Raw genomic sequence first — 19,506 nt, forward strand, 5'->3', positions numbered from 1 at the left:
AGACCACACCTGGAGTATTGTGTGCAGTTTTGGTCCCCTTATCTGAGGGAAGACATTCTTGTCATAGAGGGAGTACAGAGAAGGTTCACCAGATTGATTCCTGGGATGGCAGGACTTTCATATGAAGAAAGACTGGATCGACTAGGCTTATACTCACTGGAATTTAGAAGATTGAGGGGGGATCTTATTGAAACGTATGAAATTCTAAAGGGATTGGACAGGCTAGATGCAGGAAGATTGTTTCCGATGTTGGAGAAGTCCAGAACGAGGGGTCATAGTTTAAGGATAAAGGGGAAGCCTTTTAGGACCGAGATAAGGAAAAACGTCTTTCACACAGAGAGTTGTGAATCTGTGGAATTCTCTGCCACAGGAAACAGTTGAGGCCAGTTCATTGGCTATATTTAAGAGGGAGTTAGATATGGCCCTTGTGGCTAAAGGGATCGGGGGTATGGAGAGAAAGCGGGTACAGGGTTCTGAGTTGGATGATCAGCCAAGATCATACTGAATGGCGGTGCAGGCTCGAAGGGCCGAATGGCCTACTCCTGCACCTATTTTCTATGTCTCTAACCTAATGGAAACGATAATGACATGACTTGAATAGTTCAATAGAACTAGGATGCTGTTAACAACATTCTTGAAAGTTCTGTACATTTCACAATTAAGTTTATTTTGAATTTGCTTTAAAGGACTGTTGTTCGAAGGACATTTCCGAGTCAGGGTCTGGAGAAATTGGAATAAGGGAACACGGGAAAATGATTCTATGAGAGGAGCAGTGATGAGAAAGCATTAATTCCAATTCTTGCTACAGCAAACGTGCATGGTATCCTGTGCTATGCCCTAACATGCTCCCACCTCTCTCCTGGGCAAGTCTCTGGGCCGCAGGGAGGGAAGGAAACATGACCGCATAGAAACATAGAAAATAGGTGCAGGAGTAGGCCATTCGGCCCTTCAAGCCTGCACTGCCATTCAGTATGATCATGGCTGATCATCCAACTCAGAACCCTGTACCTGCTTTCTCTCCATACCCCCTGATCCCTTTAGCCTAGAGGGCCATTTCTAACTTTGCATCAAAGGAGCAATGTGCAGCGTTGATAGGGGAGCAGCATGGAAACACTGCACTGCTGCCAGTACGAGAGCATCAAGGAGAAAGACATCAGGGTCAAAGCAGAGATCCTAGCATCAATACCAGACTATGTGAACATGCAAGTTCTCGTGATTATTCAAATGACAGAACTGACAGTTATTCACTGCATGCTGTTTGACACGAGAGTTTATATTGTCCACTGTCATGTTCAGTAAGGACCAGTTGGGCCAAATGGCCTATTTCTGTGCTTACGGTGCTATGATCCAAGGCACTTCCTAACATAGCCACATCTGTGCTTACAAGTACTACTACATCTAGAAAAGTGAGGTGATAAAATTTCCATTTATTTTTTCACCCCATATTAATTCCATGAGAGTGGATTTTACTTTGTATCTCAAATTTTTAGAAAGTGACATGATTTCTGTAAGAATTGATTTCCATAATGCAAATGACTGTAATGTAGGGGATCAAATGTACAAAATATATCTCAACTTGTCTGTTTGCACACATTTTATTTTTCATGAAGCACTGTTCAAAAATACTAAGATTTTTTTAAATGAAAGGGGTCAGGTAACAGAAAACACATTATTAATAATTACTTTTAGTAGTTAACAGCTTCTCACATTAACTATATAATAGCCTGAATCCTTTAACACTGGGTGATAAAGGAGTCTGTTCTTTGAACGTCAAAGACAGAATTGTATCCATGTGGGGAAATGAACAAGCATGTGTCCACACACGCATATATACTGTACAAACATCTACAAATGCACATCACATACAAAAGCAAGCTAACAACTACAAGCATACGTCCACAATTTGAATCGGTCAGAATGAGTAATGTACAGTCCTTGCAGCTGTTCGATATGTTATAATCAGCCAATTTTTAAAATCAATGATTTGGGCTTTCCAATCTCTCGGAGAAATGAAGTCAATAAGCACAACACACACAAAATGCTGGAGGAAACCGGCAGGTCAGGCAGTATCATTGGAGAAACCCACTTTCCCTTCACCTGGTTTCATTTACTTGCCTCCTCCACCCTCTCCCTCATCATATTCTGTCTTCTGCACCCTTCCTTTCTGGTCACAATGAAGGGCCTCAGCCAAAAATGTCCCTCCATGGACGCTGCCTGACTTGCTGAGTTCCTCCAGCAATTTGTGTGTTGCTCGCGATTTCCAGCAGCTGCAGAATCTCTTGTGTCAATGAGACCAGGAACCTCACCCACCCAAACCACAAATGTTGGGTCTTTATCAATTAAGGCTGGGTGGTGGATGAGGAGAACGCTGCCCCAATAGTCCCACATTACTGGAGGATCTCAAGTTGCCACATTATATGGAGCGGAAGACCCATCCTATAGAAAGATCAGTATCAGAGTTTGCAGTTCAGTGTTGCCTCATTTACTAGCACCCGTCAGCACTCTGCTTCTCTCTCTAATAGCCCTTTGTTTCATGGCTGTGACATTGCTCCTGGTTACATGCCACTGACGCTATTGTAAGCCACTGTCAGCTTAGAATTGTGCTTGCACTGCAGAGTTGTGGCTTTGTGGTATGGAGATCTCAAACAACACTGTAGAGACATGTAATAACAATGATTCTTCACTGCCTACTGTGTCGGGTTCTAGACATGTGCATGAACTAAGTGTGGAGATCTGGAATCAAGAACAGATTGTACAGTTCCATGTGTGCTAGAACCATGTGAGTTCTAGACAGTATAAATATCCAGAGGTGTCTTGAGTACGGAAAGCACCAGAATCACCTCAACTGTGCACCATGTGGAAATCTAAACCAGTATCAACTCCTCAGGGCATTGTAGGGTACAGAGATCCATGACCGACAGTACACCAACTAAAACCGCAGAGATGGAGTTTAAGGACAATGTGCTAATCGTGACAAATGAAGATTGTAACTTGTACACAAACATTACAGTAAAAAGATCTAGCACCATTGCCATTGGCATATTACTCTGATCTAGACTTTACAGATTTCACCACACAATGACCATACTGCAGGGAGCTTTAAAAGTACAATCCAACATCACTGCAGAGACCTACAACCATACACCAACTGGATAGGATAGCTCCTAGAATTGTGTATTGAAGGCACAGTCCAAAAATTGACTGCATGATGTAGAGATCAAGAATCCCAGAAGGACAGCACAGTTTCAAGATCCTGATTTTGAATCAGAAAGAGGTAATACCAAAGAAAGGTGATATGTCAGAGGTCTATTAGAATCAATTTGGAGAATTTAGCAAGTCACAGGTCAGGAAGGATTTATTAATGGAAATGTATTTTCTGAGCACGAATCAATGGTGGATGAGGACAAGATGTTTGACGTAGTCTATATACAATCAGAGCCCATTTTATTAGGTACAGGAGTGAAGCCTGGTGCAGTCTTCTGCTGTAGTCCAGTCACTTCAAGGTTCGGTGCATTGTGTGTTCAGATATGCTCTGAGTGTGTTGCCTTCCTGTCAGCTTGAACCAGTCTGGCCATTCTCCTCTGATCTCTCTCATTGACAAGACATTTTTAGCCACAGAAGTGTCATTCACTTAACATTGTTTTGTTTTCGTACCAGTCTGTTAACTCTTAAAGGGTGTTGTGCATGAAAATCCCAGGAAATCAGCAGTTTTTGACATACTTAAACCACCTCGTCTGGCACCAACAATCATTCCACAGTCAAAGTCACTTAGATCACATTTCTTCCCTTTTCTGATGTTTGGTGTAATTAACAACTGAACCTCTTAACTGTTCTTCAGGCTTTTATGAATTGAGTTGCTGTCACGTGATTGGCTAATTAGATGTTTGCATTAATGAGGTATACAGGCAACCTAATAAAGTGGCCACTGTGTATATTTTTGCACATCTTTTGACAAAGGCTTGCAGTGAAAACCCATGGGATTGAAGGTGGAGTGGCAAATTGAATCAGATGCAGAACAGAGAGGGCACTTATTGACAGGTATTTCTGTGATTGGGAAGTTGTTCTACTGGGGTAACTACTTGGCCCTTTGTATTTATAATACAAAATCATATACATTTCAATACAGAGATAAAGATGTTTATGGATGATTCAAAAATAGGCTGCCGGACTATAGGAAGGCTTTAGATTGCAAGAGGACATTGAAGGCCTGGTGAGTTAGGCAAAAATGTGTCGGATGAATTAAATTAGAGAAGTGCAAGGTGATGCATATGGGGGGGGGGGGGGGGTGGTGAGGTGAAACAAGACAGTGTGGAGAGGCACAAGGACCCCCGCAGGATTTACCCTCTGATCCATAAAATAGAGGAGGTGCTGAAAAAAGCACCCAGAATGCTTTCCTTTGATATATAAGAGCAGGGTGGCTACCCTAGAACACTGACCGGGACAGGAAAGATGTGATCGACTGGAATTGATGCAATGGAAATTTGCGACCAAGTTGCTCAAAGCTGGAAAAGTTTTAGCCATGAGGCTGGATATGATGGGATTGCTTCCTTGAAAACAATGGAAGCTAGGAAGAGATATGTAAAATTACGAGATGCCTATAAGAGTAATTGGCAAGGACCCTTTTCCCTTGTCCGAGGGGTCAAAAAAAAGCATATATTTAAAGTCCTTGCTAGACAGATGAGCTGGAAGCCAAGGTATTGTATGTTTTACAGTCCAGAGGGTGGAAAGGATCTAGCACTCACCGCTGGAAAGTGTGGTAGAGACAGAAACACTTGCGGCATTTTTGAAATGTACTAGAACTGGGTATGGACCAAGCACCAGAAGGTACAGTTGGGGTCTGGGTAGCTATTTTTTGGCCAGCACAGACACGATAAACTGAATAGCCTTCTGCTGCATTGTGAAATGCACAGTAAGTACTAAGCTGTAGAAACACTGCAGTGGAGATCCAAAACACTGAGATCATTTGCATGGTGGATATCTTGAACGAGTTGCCACAGGAAGTGGTTAAAATGGATATGCAATAATAATGTTTAAAAGACAGTATGTGGATAGGAAAGGTTGAGAGGGATATGGCCCAAATGCAGGCAAGTGGGATTGACTTGGTTAGTATGGATGAGGTGGGCCAAATGGCCCGTTTCTGTGCTCTATAATTCTATGAGCTGTAGAAATCTAGAACTAGACCTCAACTGTGTAGTACAGATATAGAGTAACATGCAGTTTGCATAGAATCGAGATTTAGAACCACAGGCCAAATGCACGAAGTAAAGAACCAGACTAACGTGGAACTGATCCTGAATCCTTCATTGAATGAAGTGTTTGGAGATTTAAGACCGTACACCAGTGTATATGAGGACATTCAGTCATTTGACTGCACTGCACGGATTTAGAAATGTACAAGTGCAGAGAATAGTTTTATACCCACTCATAAACTGGCCAGAATACAGATTTATACTTTGCATTGACTGCATTGTTCAAACCCAGAGGTACATACATTGCAAGATTCCAAAAGCTTCCCAATCATTTCTTGCCTCCCGTTTCTCTTCTGTGGGAGACTCCACAATAGCTCATCCCCAATGTTGTATTTTAAAAAACAATGCTGAATAAACGTTAAATTAGAGTGTCACAACAAAATGAGATCCATTCTCACGCATTACATTGGCTCACAAATTCCCACCCGCACCCCCCACTCCTCCTCCTCATACTCCACCCTACCCCACACCCCAGCTCCAAAGCCAATGGTCAATATTGTTCTCAAAGTTTTAGTTCCTTTTGGAAACTCACTCTTTCTTGCTCCATGCTTTTTTTTCTACATAATAGGTTCTTTTTCTCATCCAAAATATAAATTAGTTCCTTTAGGATGTTGCTAAGGTGTAACTTCAGTATAGGCTGTACCTACCATATGGGAACCGTGTCTGTTTAGGCTGGCTGTTTGCAATGAGCAGAGAGCCAGAATGTCCTGCTAGAGGACAATCGCCCCCAAACCCAATCAGATTGACAAAGAAATGCCCCACCTAGATCATCGGATGGCAGTGTTAACATTTTTTTTGCACCATGTATTTTGTAGAAAGGCTTGAAGTGTCCAAAAAAGAACAAGCTCCACGGGAGCTACAGCTTCAAATCCACTTCAGGATTTTTCTCCTGCGACATGTTGTCCATTTCGAACACATCCTCTTCTCCTTCCTCGCCCAACAGCAGCTCAGACCGCTCCATACCTCCCTCCTCAGTGTTGACTTTCAGGTAGCCGTTTGGCCCCAAGGCTTCGTCGTCGTCCTCGTTCAGGGGAAAGGAAGCCTCGTCGCCTGCATCAGCCTCGATGTAGGCGCACTCGGAGTAGTCTGAATGACTGGTCTGTCTGTCCAGAAGCATTTGCCAGAGGTACAGGAGAGGGATGGGCAGGGAGGCAACAATAATCAGGATGATCATCATAGCTAATGCCCAGTCCGGGTACTCCACCAATACTTCCTCTGCCTGAGAACACAGAAGGATAAGAAGGTTGGTGGTACTGTTTACTGTGCTGAAGGCTGTCAAAAGTTACAATATTTGACTGATAAGGACGCCGAGCTGGGCTGGAAAGTGGCGGGTGGTGCTTAAACCAGAAGAGAGTCAAGTGATACACTGCTGGAAGGTTGAACTTGAAGGCACAGTACAAGGTCAATGGCAGTATTATTAGCAGGTGTGGAGGATAAAGGGACCTTGGGGTCCACATCCACAGATGCCTCAAAGTTGATAGGGTGGTTAGGAAGGCACATGGTGGGTTGGTCTTCATTAGATGGAGGATTGGGTTCAAGAGCAGCAAGGAAATGTTACAGCTCTAAAAAACTCTGGTTAGTCCACTCTTGGAATACTGAGGACTAAGCAGGACATCTTCAAGGGGCAAAGCCTCTAAAAGGCAGTGTCTGTTATTAAGGATCCCCATCACCCAGGACATCATTGCTACCAACAGCGAGGAGGTACAGGAGCCTGAATGCACAGACTCAATGATTCAGGAACAGCTTTTCCCCCCTCGGCCATCAGATTTTGAATGGAGACTGAACCCATTAACATTATTTCAATGCTCCCATAATGAACATTATGTCTCCTGATGAAGGGTTTCGGCCCAAAACGTCGTTATTACCTCCTCCCATAGATGCTGTCTGGCCTGCTGAGTTCTGCCAGCATTTCGTGTTTTTATTTATTTCCAGCATCTGCAGATTCACTCGTGTTGTATTATTACAATACTCTTTTTTTTTGCATGACTTATTTAACTTTTTAATAGCACACCAAAATCATGAGGGTAAATGCAAGTGGGTTTTTTCCACTGATTTTGGGTGGGACTACAACCAGAGGTTGTGAGTTAAGGGGGAAAGGCGAGAAGCTTAAGGGGAAACTTCTTCAGTCAGAGGGTCATGAGAGTGTGGAATGAGCTGCCAGCACAAGATTTTAACGTTTAAGAGATGTTTGGATAGGTACCTGGATGGTAGGGGTATGGAAGCTATGGTTCCGCTGCCAGTCAATGGGACTAGGCAGTTCAAATGGTTTTTTGGCATGGACTAGATGGACCGAAGGGCATGTTTTGGTGCTGTGCTTCTCTGTAATACATATATACTTACTGTAATTCAGAGTTTTTATTATGTATTGCAATGTACTGCTGTGGCATAACAACAGATTCAACAATACATGCCGGTGATATTAAACCTGATTCTAATTGTGTTCAGTTCTGGTCATCATTACAGAAAGGATGCTGAAGCATTAGAGAGGGTGCGAAGGAGGTTTACCAGGATGCTGCAGTAAGGTTGAACGAGCTAGGAATTTTTCCCTGAAGCAGAAGAGGATGACAGGTGACCTGATAGAGGTGTATAAAATGACAAGAGGCATAACTAGAGTGGACTGCCAGTACTTTTGTTCCTCAGGGCATAATTTTAAGGGGATTGGAGGAAAGTACAGAGGGGATGTCAGAGGTGGTGTTTCTATTTTACACAGCGTTGGTAAGTGAATGGAACACACTGTTGGCAGGTGGTGGCAGAGGCAGATGCATTAGGGACATTTGATAGGCACATAGATGAAAGCAAAATGGAAACTATGTGGGAGGGAAGGGTTAGATTAAACTGGGAGTACATTAAAAAGTTGGCACACCGTCTTGCTGTCCTGTTCTATGTTCTAAAAAAAATTACAGATATTCAGAATTAGAAATGAAGCAATAATGCTCAGCAGATCAGGCACCACCTGCGGAGATAGAAACTGTTAACATTGCAGGCTTGTGATCGTTACGCCACAGATTAATAACTATCAAGTTGTTGAAAGGTCAAATTTATATCTGAAGCTGGGCTGAATGCAGCCCCAACCAGCACTGGGATGTTTCAGTCCTGAAGAAGGGTCTTGCCCCGAGATGTCGATTGTTTGTTCATTTCCATAGATGCTGCCTGACCAGCTGAGTTCCTGAGTTTTGTGTGTGTTGCTTGGATTTCCAGAACCTGTAGATTTTCTCGTGACTGGGATATTTCTAATGCCCACAACTAGAGTGCAGAGGGCAAAGATCCCCCTGACTAGTGTCATGGTCAGACATGCTGAGGTCCCCTGTATCACGCTGCAATAAGGCGTAGAGGGTGTTCACCTACATCTCTGTGGGACGAGCCACTTTCACGGCTCCTCAAGGCCACAATCACGGATTTTCTTCAATAATATAGGGATATTTTTAGAACATTGTGCCGTATAAAACAGGAGTAGACCCATGGTGCCTGTCTGCCAACCATGCCAATTTAAACTGCACATCTACCTGTGCATAGCCTACATCCCTCTATGCCCTGCCAATGCCTTTTAATCATCTCTAACGTGTCTGCTTCCACCACTTCCCCTGGCAGCACATTCCTCCCCCAACCACTCACTTGGCTTCACCTATCCACAGCCAGCTTGAACTCCTTCCCCTCCACCCCCTCCCCACACCTTCTTCCCCCTTCCTTTCTAGTCTTTCACGACCTGAAACATCAACAGTTAATTCCCCTCCATAGATGCTGCCTGACCAGCTGAGCTTACTGAACGTTTTATGTTACTCTGGATTTCTAGCATCTCATGTTTGTGCGTTTCAGGTGTCTACCACTCTGTGCGGGGAAAAAAACTTACCACGTAAACCTTCTTCAACTTTCCTCCTCCTACCTTAATGCCCTCTAGTTTTTGACTTTAACACCCTCAAGGAAAATATGCCCATCTACACCTCTCATAATTCTATATCGTTCTTCTATCAGGTCTACCCTCAGCCTGCAAAAACTTCTTATAACCTCTTCTACACTATTTCCAAAGCCTCCACATCCTTCCTGTAATAAACTAACCAGAACAGCACACAATACAACAAATGTTGCCCAATTTAGACTTTCATACAGCTGCTACATGACTGTCTCTTATAACTTAGTATTTCAAATGATGAAGTAAAGTTTGCCATACGCCTTCTTTACTCCCCTATCTACTTGCGTTGCCACTTCCAGGGAGCTATGGACTTGCACCATGACAATCTTTAACCCTTTCATTGCCACTTTGTGCTGGGGGGGGGGGGGTTTGTTTGGTGGCGGGGAGTGAAGTTTGTGCATCTTATAGAAGGGTATACAGCAGGAGTTCCCAAAGTTGGGAACCCCTGATATAGAGAAAAATACAGCATAGAAATAGCCGTTGGCCTCACTGAGTCCAAGCCGACCACTGACGTTCAGCCTGAAACATTGATCATTTCTCCCCGTACCTCCACCCAACAGATGCTGCTTGACCCGCTAAGTTCCTCCAGTGGATTCACAAGAGATCCTGCGGATGCTGGAAATCTTGAGCAACACACACACATACAAAATGGCAAGTCAGGCAGCACCCTATGGAGGGAAATGAACAGGAGGAGGTTTGGGCCAAGACCCTTCATCAGGAGTCCTGCTGACCTAATGAAGTAATAACTGAGTGTCCTTACCTTGGTTTCATTCCACGCTCGGTACGTTGGGTGCTTGACACACAATTGGATCAGACTGGCAAGGAGCAGAGCCAGCATGACAACGGGGCAGATAAATTTCCACAAGTACTTGTACAGAAAGAATGGTCGGTCACCAATCATTTTCCGGATATCATCAATAAACCTACAATGACAGTAACTCCAGTTACAGTTGATCCATATTTCCTCACAAGTGGTGTATCTGGCCCAGTAAATCACAGGTAAAGCCTTCCCAACCATTGAGCACATCTACATCAAACGTTGCCATAGGAAAGCAGCATCCATCATCAGAGATCCCCACCACCCAGGCTGTGTCTTTTCGTGTTGCTGCCATTAGGTAGAAGGTACAAGAACCTCAGGACTCAACTTGCACCACCAGGGGAAGGCGGGGGGAGGAGGGGAGGGGCAGATAGGGAGGGAAGGGGGTAGAGGGGGAAGGAGCAGAGGGGGAGGAAAGGGGGAGAGAAGGGTGGAGTTTCATTGAAATAACATCCAACAGTCTATAAAAACTTCCACGAATGCTGGATTCATGGAGTTTACCGTTAACAGAAAACATGGGTATGGGCAGAGAGAGGGATGTTGGGATAAGAACAGAGAGCTAGAAACCACAGCTTACTTGTCAGCTCCATAGATCCAAGCAACTGCCATCAGCTCAAAGAATACGACAATAATCAGAGGCAGCGTTGCAGAGTAGTCATCAAACATGGTGACAAAGTAATTTCCCGACCGCTGTGTAAAGATTAGTCCAGTGATAAACCCCAGGATACAACAGAACACTGGAATAAAAAGAAAATCAAGGATTGAGGCAGTGAGGGTTACCGGGAGGAGGTGGGACAGGAGGTTTGTACTGATGCTTGGGAAGAGGTGAGGTGGAAGGGCAAGTCCCAGGGTAGAGGTGAGACAGGGCGGTGGGGGGTCACTAGACCCAAGAAAGAGGAGAGATAAGGGGTGTTGGGGGTTGACTGGATCCTGGGAAGTGGTGAAGCAGGAGTGTGTGTCCCGGGAAGAGGTGAAATGGGTGCTGTCAGACCTGGGGAATAGGTGAGATGCTGGCAGTGGTGGTGGGGGGGGGGGGGGGTGGGGAGGGTGTCTGTGGGTGGTGACAGGATCCCGGGAAGAGGCAAGGTGAGGGGAGGGGGAGTGATTCTGGAAAGAAGCCAGGGATCAAGGGGACAGCAGAATGAACTATCTGAAGAACTACAGAACGCGGTGGATTTGGGGCACCTGATCGCCTCCTCCTACCTTACAGCCAAGTGCAAAAGCAGAACAGAAGAAAACCTCTGTTGGTGGTGGTAGATGTTAAATTAGTTTCCATTTGTAGAGGGTGCAGATGGAAAGAGGCCAGGCAGTGTCAGTGTGCCTATAGATGTTACGATGGGCTTGGATCAGGATGCAAGTATCCAGTCACGGGTGCTGGCCAGCTTTGACTGCACTAGACCGTACCTGTGAAGAGTGACTTCCTCCGGGACAGCAAAGGGAAGTTGTCAAGGAGTGGGGTGAGAATTCCCTGCATGTTTCCAAACATTGTGCTCAGCCCCAAGTTCAGCAGCATCAGGAAGAACAGGAGAGACCAAAATGGCGATGCAGGAAAATGTGTGATGGCTTCAGTGAAAGCAATGAAGGCAAGTCCTGTACCCTCAGCGCCCTGGTGAACAGAGAGAAGCAATTCTTCAGTCACAGTAGAAGAGGCAAAAGTCAAGATTCAAGATTGTTCCCCTTTACCCTCATGTACCATGAACAAAGTGATGGTTACTCCAGATGCAAATAAAAAATACAATAAACCGAAAGAACACTAAATACAAAAAACCCCACAATAAATGTAAAATCAATCTTATAAAACACAATGTGCAATTAACTGAGTGTAGCTGCACATACATAAGATTAGTTTATATAGCATTTGATTGTACACATATAAAGTGACACTAAGTGCAGGAACATCTCTATACAAGGTGACTCCAATAGGAAATGATAAAGTGACATAGTTACTTTCAGCAAGAGGATCTCTTCTACAGAGCTGTGCAAATATATATAGCTAGAGTGTCTAAAACTTGTGCACAGTACTGTAGTAATTTTATGTATTGCACTTTAATGCTGCTGCAAAAAATAAGATTATAAATTTCATAACATTTGTGAGTGATGATAAACCTGATTCTGAACTGAGAGTGGGAAGGGGGCAGCGAGAAGGGAATCATGGTTGGGGAAAAGGAGAGGGGAGGGAGCAGGAAGCACCAGAGAGACATTCTGTAATGATCAATAAACCAGTTGTTTGGAATCAAATGGTCTTGCCTGCTGCCTCAGGTCTGTAGCCTTGCCACCACTCACCCTAGCCGTGGCACTTCTCCTCTGCCACCCCCCCACACAACCCTCCCGCGGCACTCCACCCTCGCCATTCCCACCATCCTTTGCTCCCGCCAGACTTACAAACTCGCTCCCCGCTCCATGTTGACAGATACAGTACTGTGCACATGTCTTAGGTACCCTCGCTATATAAACGCGTCAAAGACTTGTGCACAGTACCGTAGGTCGCAGCAGGGCTTCTGAAAGCACAACAGGTCAACGACTGTGTCAGTGTGGGCATGAGGTGTGGAGTGGAATCCTAAAGTGACAGTAAATGGGGGCTGAAGGGTGCTGAGGGGCTATGGGGAGAAGTACCTGATGTGTATGTATGTGGATGGGGTGGATTAATGGATGAAATGTTGATCAACCGGACTGCTTTTGAGTCTAGGCACCTAAAACAGTAGTCTATTACAACTAAATTCTTCTTATTTCTGTCCATTGGTGACACACCTTCCAGACTAGTTCCTACTTTCTAATCTTAACCAAGTTGGCTGACTTACCTTCTGCATTTCATGTCTGAGGTCACACTGCTCCACACCATAACGGACCAGCTCCGGTCTCAGAGAGTCAAACCACTTGCTGTATTGCTCGTGCGACGCCATTGAGAAGTTTAAAGACTCGGGGATCAAACTTCTGTTTAAAAGGCCACTGTTAATCAGGTCTGTCACCAGAAGGGTGTTCCTGAAACACAGCACAATCAACTGATGAACAACTCCACCATGAAGCCAGCTCGTGAATCACATCAGCCAGCCTGACACAGGTTCAAGTCAAGGGGGGAGGAATTGAGTCTGTGGTCCTAACTAGTGTTTGCCTCTCCCGGAAATGGTTCATTACCCACACTCAAAAAGGAATTACACTTCTAATCCCATTAACACCCCCACACACAATTCATTTTTAAACCATATATAACCTACTTAGCCCAAACGTCTCAAGAGAAACTCAGCAGGCCAGGCAGCATCTACAGAAAAGAGTAACCAGTCCACATCTTCGGCCTGAAATTTCAACTGATTTACTCTTTTCCAGAGGTGCTGCCTGGTCTGCTGAGTTCCTCCAGCATTTTGTGGGGGGGGGGGGGGTGTTGCCATTTTATAAGCCAATTCTCATGCCTTGTACCTTTGTACGCATTTCTGAGTGAGGACGTTTGCTCGGAAGCCCAGCACAGCGAAGACAACCAGCGTGGCAAAGATGGATGTGAAGAAGTTGATGAAGGAGACGAGATAGGCATCAAAATGGCAATTATTGGTGTGGGAATTGTAGCTGGAATAAGCAATGACACTGCCAAAGCCCAAGCCCAGGGCGAAGAAGACTTGCGTTGCAGCCTGACGCCACACTTGGGTGTCCACCAAAATTTCAATCTGCAAAATTTGCAAATAATCTAAAGTTAGGAGACTGATCTGATTTAGAAATGTCCAGCAACTCTGGAAGTGAAGACTGAAACACAGAATCGGCTAATCTTTAATGTTTAAATTAAATTTATTAAATTATCATTTAAATTTATCAGAGAGCTACAGGCTCCTTGGGTTCATACGTGGAAGTTGTGGCAAGGTAAGGGCTAAGACAAAGTCAATCTTTGTGTGTGTTTTTTGAATCTATTGTATTTTCGTTCTACTGCAAGAATCTCTGGCTAGAATATGGCGACATATACAGTGGGTACTCTGATAATACATTTATTTTGAGCTTTGAGCTGTATTCAACTAGTCAATTCTGTATAAAAACAGCATTTCTTTGTTCAAACTTCAGAACAGTGTGCTGACAGGGGCCATGCTGTTCTCCTTGTGCACAACTAAATAGTGTGGTTGAGGGACAAGTGTGAGGCCAGTTAATTGGCAATAACACATAGTTCATCAACCTCTAACCTAACCTCAGTCCATTTTATTCTGCTCAACTTTCCATTAGCCCTCCTGATTCGACCCTTAACCGTACACTTGTAGTGGCCAATTAACCTACCAACCTGCATGACTTTGGGATGGTAGAGGAAATCAGAACGCCCTGAGGAAATGACATACATAGACAGTAGACAGTAGGTGCAGGAGTAGACCATTCGGCCCTTCTAGCCAGCACCGCCATTCACTGTGATCATGGCTGATCATACACAATCAGTACCCTGTTCCTGCCCTCTCCCCATATCCCTTGACCCCGCTATCTATAAGAGCTCTATCTAACTCTCTCTTGAGTGCATCCAGAGACTTGGCCTCCACTGAATTCTGAGGCAGAGCATTCCACATATCCACCACTCTCTGGGTGAAAAACTTTTTCTGCATCTCTGTTCTAAATGGCTTACCCCTTATTCTTAAACTGTGGCTAGTTCTGGACTCACCCATCAGCGGAAACATGCTTCCTGCCTCCAGTGTGTCCAATCCCTTAATAATCTTACATGTTTCAATCAGATCCCCTCTCATCCTTCTAAATTCCAGTGTATACAAGCCCAGTCGCTCCAATCTTTCAACATATGACAGTCCCGCCATTCCGGGAATTAACCTTGTGAACCTACGCTGCACTCCCTCAATAGCAAGAATGTCCTTCCTCAAATTTGGAGACCAAAACTGCACACAATACTCCAGATGGGGTCTCACCAGGGCCCTGTACAGCTGCAGAAGGACCTCCTTACTCCTATACTCAATTCCTCTTGTTATAAAGGCCAGCATGCCATTAGCTTTCTTCACTGCCTGCTGTACCTGCATGCTTGCTTTCATTGACTGATGTACATGAACACCTAGATCTCGTTGTACTTCCCCTTTTCCTAACTTGACATAGTCCAGGGAGAACATGTAAGGGAGCACAGCAGTACACTCTACCACCCTTAACCAAAATTCCATCCAGCCAGAGCAGTTTGACAACTGTGGTGCCAGAAGAAATTGCGTGCAGTGTCCCACTCTTCAGAAATGGAGTGGAATCAAATTATACTGACAAGAGACAGAGCAAATCTCTTCTATAATGCCCCATTATTGAAAGGTCTATATAGAGTGGACGTAGGAAGATGTTACCAATAGTAGGACCAGAGGGCACAGTCTCAGAAATGAAGGATGCCCCTTTAGAACAGACATGAGGAGGAATTTCTTTAGCATGAGGGTGGCAAGTCAGTGGAATTCAATGCCACAGATGGCTGTGGAGGCCAAATCATTGGATATATAGTGGATTCCGTTTAATAGGGACACATCGGGACCAGCACATTTTGACCCAATTAAACACTACTCCAATTAGCCGAAGTTTCATGGAAATAGTTATAAACACATAAAAAAGACAAGCTACCGTTTAACTGAGTAACAAATTAGGTTTTTTAATGAAATGCAGAATAAATTAGAACACTACCAATACTACTACAGTACAGTACTATAAAACTGTATTAGTTTCTAATTGAATATACCCAGTGGACCTGTAAGACGATCGTCAATACCTTCACATTCAAAGTTCAAAGTAAAATTTATAATTATCAAGTACATACATGTCATCACCTACAACCAAGATTCTTTTACTGTGAGCATACTTAACAAACCTATATAACAGTAACTGAAAACAGGATCAATGAATAAACTGTACAAATACAAATATAAATAAATAGCAATAAATAGTGAAAGAATGAAATAACAAGATGAAGATTTCTTAAAGTGAGACCATCGGTTGAGGAAACACCAGAAATAGAATGAGTGTAGTTGTCCCCTTTTGTTCAAGAGCCTGATGGTTGAGAGATGGTAACTGTTCTTGAACCTGGTGGTGCGAGTCCTGAGGTTCTTGTACCTTCTACCTGATGGCAGCAGTGAGAAAAGAGCACTGCCTGGGTGGTGATCATCTTTGATGATGGATGCTGCTTTTCTACAGCACTGTTTCATGTAGATGTGCTCAATGGTTGGGAGGGCTTTACTTGTGATGTACTGGGCCAATTCCGCTACCTTTTGTAGGATTTTCTGCTCAAAGGCATATACCAGGCTGTAATACAGCCAGTCAGCACACTTTGCACCACACATCTATAGAAGTTTGCCAAAGTTTTTGATGACACGCCAAATCTCCAGATTCCTGAGGAAGTAGAGGAATTGTTGTGCTTTCTTTGAAAATATATTTATATGATGGGTCCAAAACAGGTCTTCTGACATTGTGACATAAAGTTACTGACCCTCTCCACCTGATGATTACTGGCTCATGGACCTCTGGTTTCCCTCTCCTTAAGTCTACAATCAGTTCCCTGGTCTTGCTGACACTGAGTAAGAGGTTGTTATGACACCACTCAGCCAAATTTTTAATCTCCTTCCTGTATGCTGATTCATCACCACCTTTGATACAGCCCACAACAGTGGTGTCGTCAGCAAACTTGTATATGGTGTCGGAGCTGTACTTAGCCACACAGTCATAGGTGTAAAGTGAGTAGAGCAGGAGCTAAGCACACAGCCCTGTGGTGCTCCTGTGCCAATGGAGATTGTGGAGACGATTTTGCCAATCCAAACCAACTGGGGTCTGCAATTGAGGAAATCCAGAATCCAATTGCACAAGGGGGCAATGAGGCCTACATCTTGGAGTTTACTGATTAGTTTTGAGGGGGTGATGGTATTAAATGCTGAGCTGTAACTGATAAAGAGCATCCTGATGTATGCATCTTTGTTGTCCAGATGTTCCGGGGCTGTGTGAAGAGCCAATGAGATGGCATCTGCTGTAGACCTGTTCCTTCAGTAGGCAATTTGGAGCAGATCCAAGTCGCCACTCAGACAGGAGCTGATGTGCTTCAACACCAGCCTCTCAAAACACTTCATCATTGTGGATGTAAGTGCCACGGGGGAATAGTCTTTGAGGCAGGTTACCACAGTCTTCTTCGGGCATCAGTATGATTGAAGCCTGTTTGGAGCTGGTGGTACCACACACTGCCGGAGCGTGAGTTCAAGATATCCCTGAACTCACCAGCCAGCCGATCAGCACAGGTCTTGAATACTTGGCCAGGTACTCTGTCTGGACTGGACTGGATGCTTTCCTTGGATTCACTCTCTTGAAGGCACATCATCTTCAGATGCTGAGACCAAAGGATCACTGGGAGACATGGTGTGCAATTGTTCCTCCTTGTCCTAGTGGTCAAAGTGAGCATAGAAGGCATTAAGCTTATCCGGAAGCGAAGCTCTGCTGTCCCCTATGTCACAAGATTTAACTTTGTAGGAGGTTACGGCATTCAAACCTTGCCACAGCTGTCCAGCATCCCTTGTTGAGTCCAAATCCGAATTGGAGTCCGAATCTCCACTGCCCTTTCTGGAGATTATACCTGCACCCCTCGTTGCTCCTAGCTTGCTGATGGAGTGAAATAGTTTCATTTTCACTCCCAGCCATTTCTGAGATCTCTAAGCCTGAATGTTTGAAACCGCAGTAAGCAAAACAGTTCTGAATTGTCTTACTGCTTATTACTCGCCAACTATCAGCGACAAAAATTATTGCTTTTTGAAAACAAGCTCACGGAATTGACGCTACTTCAAAATGGTTTGCTCTAAGCACAGTGGAATGTCTAACACTCGCACAAGTGCACACATCTGATGCTAGTTAAGAGACTGTTCAGCAAAAGTCTACTGTCCCAATTAGTGCCCTAAATAAACAAAGGGAATCGCTGTTATCTTCTTGATTAATATTTATTTTTTAAGCGTTGCCCTAAATAAGCAGCTGTCTTGATCAACCGATGTCCCAACTAACTGGAATCCACTATATTTAGAGTACAGGTTGGTAAGGTTCTTGATTAGTATGGGTGTCAAAGGTTATGGGAAGAAATAAGGAGAATGGGGTTGAGAGGGTATAATCAATTAGCTGTGGTTGAATAGCAGAGCAGCCTTGATGTGCCAGATAACCTAATTCTGTTCCCGTGTCATGGTCTTAAACAGCTCTAGGGTAGGTACAGACACAGAGTATTGCTGTTGCTTGGTCGTGAAAACCTGGCAGAGAACATTGCAACCCATCTTCACTTTCTGATGCTCCTGGAATGAGTCTTGAGACATTTCCTACATCAGTTGCACTAACTTGTTTGAGCCAGTTTCCTGTCAATAAAACCACGGCATAGAGCCAGAACCATGTGTATACCAACCAGCAATAAAATCTTACTCAGCCAGCAGACAAGGAACATCTGATAGCAGATCTAATGGACTGATTAATTTTCTCCCACAGGGATAGGTTAAATAGATTAGGTTAGGTTTTTGGCACATCAGCCTTCATAATTCAGGGCACTGAGTACAGGAGTTGGGCTGTTATGTTAAAATTGTATAACAGGAGTTCCCAACCCTTTTTTATGCAATGCACCATTGTCCCCAGGTTGAGGACCTGTTGTGGAAGATGTTGGTGAGGTCAAATTTAGAGTACTGTGTGCAGGAAAGATATCAGAGAATGCAGAGAAAATTTACATTGACGTTGCTTGGACTTGAGGACCTGAGTTACAGGGATTGGTTGCATAGCTTAGGATTTTATTCTCTGAAGGGCAGGAAAAAAAGGGAGATCTTATGGAGGGTGAATCCATGCAATCCTTTAAGGTTGGATGAGACGAGAACTAGAGGTCATAGGTTTGGGGTGAAAGGTAAAATATTTAATGGGAATCTTAAGGGGAAACTTCTTTAGGGGGTGGTGCAAGTGTGGAATGAGTCGCCAGCATAAGTGGTAGATGTGGGTTCAATTGTAACACGAGTTTGAATAGGTATATGGATGAGAGGGATATATTTGTTGTTCCATACACTGGAATTTAGAAGGATGAGAGGGGATCTGATTGAAACATATAAGATCATTAAGGGATTGGACACGCTGGAGGCAGGAAGCATGTTCCCGCTGATGGGTGAGTCCAGAACTAGAGGCCACAGTTTAAGAATAAGGGACAGGCCATTTAGAACTGAGATGCGGAAAAACTTTTTCACCCAGAGAGTGGTGGATATGTGGAATGCTCTGCCCCAGAAGGCAGTGGAGGCCAAGTCTCTGGATGCATTCAAGAGAGAGTTAGATAGAGCTCTTATAGATAGCGGGGTCAAGGGATATGGGGAGAGGGCAGGAATGGGGTACTGATTGTGTATGATCAGCCATGATCACAGTGAATGGTGGTGCTGGCTAGAAGGGCCAAATGGCCTACTCCTGCACCTACTGTCTATTGAGAGGAGCATGGAGGGCAATGGTCCAATTGTAGAGAGATGGGAAAAGGCAGAAAACCAGGTCAGCCAGACTAAATGGGCCAAAAGGCCTGTTTCTGTGCTGTAGTGGTCTGTGGTGACATACAAGATGTGGAAATATATTTGTAATTCTGA

The 19,506-nt window shown here is 44.3% G+C and overlaps 1 protein-coding gene across 5 annotated transcripts in view; it reads right to left on the reverse strand.

Annotated features, from left to right (window-relative positions):
- Positions 1-1,559: 1,559 nt before the first annotated feature.
- LOC132383009 (sodium-dependent neutral amino acid transporter B(0)AT2-like) overlaps positions 1,560-19,506 on the reverse strand; it is a 39,479-nt gene continuing 21,532 nt past the window's right edge. For all 5 annotated transcript variants that reach the window (XM_059953685.1, XM_059953682.1, XM_059953683.1 and 2 more), the window contains 6 exons: positions 13,385-13,626; positions 12,772-12,952; positions 11,378-11,579; positions 10,551-10,710; positions 9,917-10,079; positions 1,560-6,468 (listed from right to left, as the gene is read on the reverse strand). In XM_059953685.1, coding sequence (XP_059809668.1) covers positions 6,106-6,468; positions 9,917-10,079; positions 10,551-10,710; positions 11,378-11,579; positions 12,772-12,952; positions 13,385-13,626 — 1,311 coding nt within the window. In that variant the 3' untranslated portion in view covers positions 1,560-6,105. The remainder of the gene's footprint in view (positions 6,469-9,916; positions 10,080-10,550; positions 10,711-11,377; positions 11,580-12,771; positions 12,953-13,384; positions 13,627-19,506) is intronic.

Source organism: Hypanus sabinus, chromosome 29 (genome assembly GCF_030144855.1).
Source record: "Hypanus sabinus isolate sHypSab1 chromosome 29, sHypSab1.hap1, whole genome shotgun sequence".
Classification (NCBI taxonomy): Eukaryota; Metazoa; Chordata; class Chondrichthyes; order Myliobatiformes; family Dasyatidae; genus Hypanus; species Hypanus sabinus.